At 31.4% G+C, this 2,500-nt stretch overlaps 1 protein-coding gene across 16 annotated transcripts in view; it reads left to right on the top strand.

The window, feature by feature from the left end:
- Positions 1-2,500, top strand: part of LOC113817707 (uncharacterized) — a 714,080-nt gene that overhangs the window by 294,253 nt on the left and 417,327 nt on the right. For 14 of the 16 annotated variants that reach the window (XM_070131976.1, XM_070131975.1, XM_070131972.1 and 11 more), the window contains one exon: positions 2,356-2,484. In XM_070131976.1, the coding sequence (XP_069988077.1) occupies positions 2,356-2,484 (129 nt within the window). The remainder of the gene's footprint in view (positions 1-2,355; positions 2,485-2,500) is intronic. The other 2 variants (XM_070131973.1, XM_070131982.1) reach the window with 1 other exon arrangement.

Below are 2,500 nucleotides of genomic sequence, written 5' to 3'. Positions count from 1 at the left end.
TAAAGCTATTTTTGGAGAACAAGTGATCTCTTATTTGTTTCACTCAAGTTTCACAAGAGCATTAGCATTGGCCCTCATGTCAAATTACTCTCAATGTGTGCTGTTTGATGAATATTATATGATTACAATTGCTAAATTAAGCTTTGATACAAAATTTTAATATCAAACATGTTCCATTGTATATCACAATAGCTGTGTAAGTTCCATGCATCTTCATTTTATAATGATTTTCTGCAAACTTTCTGACTGCCCCTCATATTGATATATTTGTAAAGACCCATGTTCAGGTAGTTAATAACACCTGAAAAAAAGTTTGATGATAGTTGTACCCTTATGTATGATAACCAGCAGTTGTCTCACAGATGATTCTGTTAATATCCTGGCTTCATGCAAATGAAATATACAAAGTAGCAAAATGCAAGAGAAAAAGATAGTGAGTTGAAAATTTAAATCGCTAATGGCTATTAGGAAATAGTAATAATGGTTTTAGTTGCACAGTATCTCAGTGCTGAGTTCGGAGTTGTCAGAAACAAAATTCTCTCCAAAAGTTCCAAGTAATGTATACCTTTCATTGTCACATTAAATATGAGTCAAAGATTCATTGATTTTAAAGATGTGTGTTTAAAGCAATGTATGTATAAATCTTTAATATTAATATGATTTAGGACTCCAGCTGTCAGTTTAACAATTTGATATTCTTAAGAGACCTCTTTATCAATTAATCGGTTATTTTGCATGCCAAATAAGCTATTTCCAGCTCTAAATCTTTTAACATATGTACCATATTTTTTAGTAGGAGCAAGAGATGGTCTTAACTCCTTAATGTTTGCTAAACTCTATTCATATCATGGCAACAAGAGGATAAACCCATGCTGCTCTCAAAGTTGCCATGGAATGCATAAAGGTTCTGACGGTAGATTATTACAAATAGTTATTTTTATAATACATCTCCTGCAATATACTGAACATCTCCATAAACATTAACATCTTGCAAATTAAATTGTATTAAGAAAAGTGAAGGAAGAAAGAGTTACAAATATTTTAGGAAGATTTACAATATGCATTAGTTGTTTGAGATGATTTCTCATTGCCTCTGGCAACTTTTTCTTTTGAGTTAGGTTCATTAACATATGTTTTTAATCTTTTTCAAGGTTGAATGTTTTTTTTGTATAAAAAAAAAGTTTAGTTTAGAAAAAGATAAATTAGGTTTCTGTATTTTCATATTCAGTTTTATTGATAAATGAACTAGACAGGAACTGCTGAGAATTGGAATAACAACCAGTAAATGGAGAGTTATGTTAGATCCAATGTGATTTTCTAATAGGAGAATCACAGAAATTGCTGGCAATGTAATGTGAGATGAAAAATCTACAAAAGAGTTATGCAGTTATTTACTGAAGAGGAATTATTTTTTATGAAGATTTATAGTATTAACAATGAGTGTTTTTTCTCCTTGCAACTGCCTCTGTTTACTACAGGTTTGGCAATAGTTCTGATCAAGTGAAGTTGTTGACTACATGTGCATAGTTAAAAATGGAAAGTCAGTTAAGGATGTTTATGACTTAATGTGCTTACTGAGATGCAGACATCAAGGGCAACAATTGCTTCACAATTATCACTATTTATTGAAATGTTCAGAGTCCCTTTAAAGCCTCCTAGCAGTTCTCTTGTAATCTCATCTAAACATAGTACAAAAAGATTGTAGCTGTATAAACCTGTAATAAAAAAATGTTCTGCAAGTGTTAATTTAAATAAATTTTGTATGAACTTTGCAAACTGGCATTATCATCATGGAACAAATGAAGTATGAACACGTATACTCCATGAAGATCTGGTTATAAAGCATGAAGATTCACTTGAAGCAAGATTGTATCAGTTACTTGCAGTTGGTAACAATCACAGTGAAAACATGCTAGTAAATAAGAAAAAAATACGTCATAGCAGTGTTTTCTGAAAATTGAGCATTTTCATAGATTTTGTACATTGTATATTTCTTAGAGTATTTAAGATCTTAAGTATGTCTTTTACTGGGGATAAGCAAGAAACAGAAACATTTTGTTATTGAGGATGTACAGAAGTTGTATAGATGAAAAAACTCACTATAATAGAACACTGAAGTGAATTTAGTTGAACAGTCATTTATTTATTTATTGCTATATAAAGAATTGATGACTGAATTAGCACCCATTTTCTGTAAAAAGAGAAAAGAAAAGAAAAAAATCATAGGAGGAAATTACAATTGCTGTTTTGTATGAAGATTATGTAGAAGAACTTATATATGCTTGTGTAATTTGCAGCCAGATGACATCAAGGTTGGAATGATATAAAGCACATTATTTTGTATATTCTTTCAAGTTTCAGGTCCAAGCACTGGTCCCCACCTTTTAAGTGCCATGGGGTCACTGACTAGTCCTGTACAGCACCAGGTTACACCACACATGGTTCCAGGTCACCCAGCTGCCCATGATATACTTCATAATCCAGGTAATTAAACAGAGCA

This window comes from Penaeus vannamei, chromosome 17 (assembly GCF_042767895.1).
Source record: "Penaeus vannamei isolate JL-2024 chromosome 17, ASM4276789v1, whole genome shotgun sequence".
Lineage (NCBI taxonomy): Eukaryota > Metazoa > Arthropoda > Malacostraca > Decapoda > Penaeidae > Penaeus > Penaeus vannamei.
Note: the sequence above shows the minus strand (reverse complement) of the source record. Positions and strands in the feature narration are given on the sequence as shown.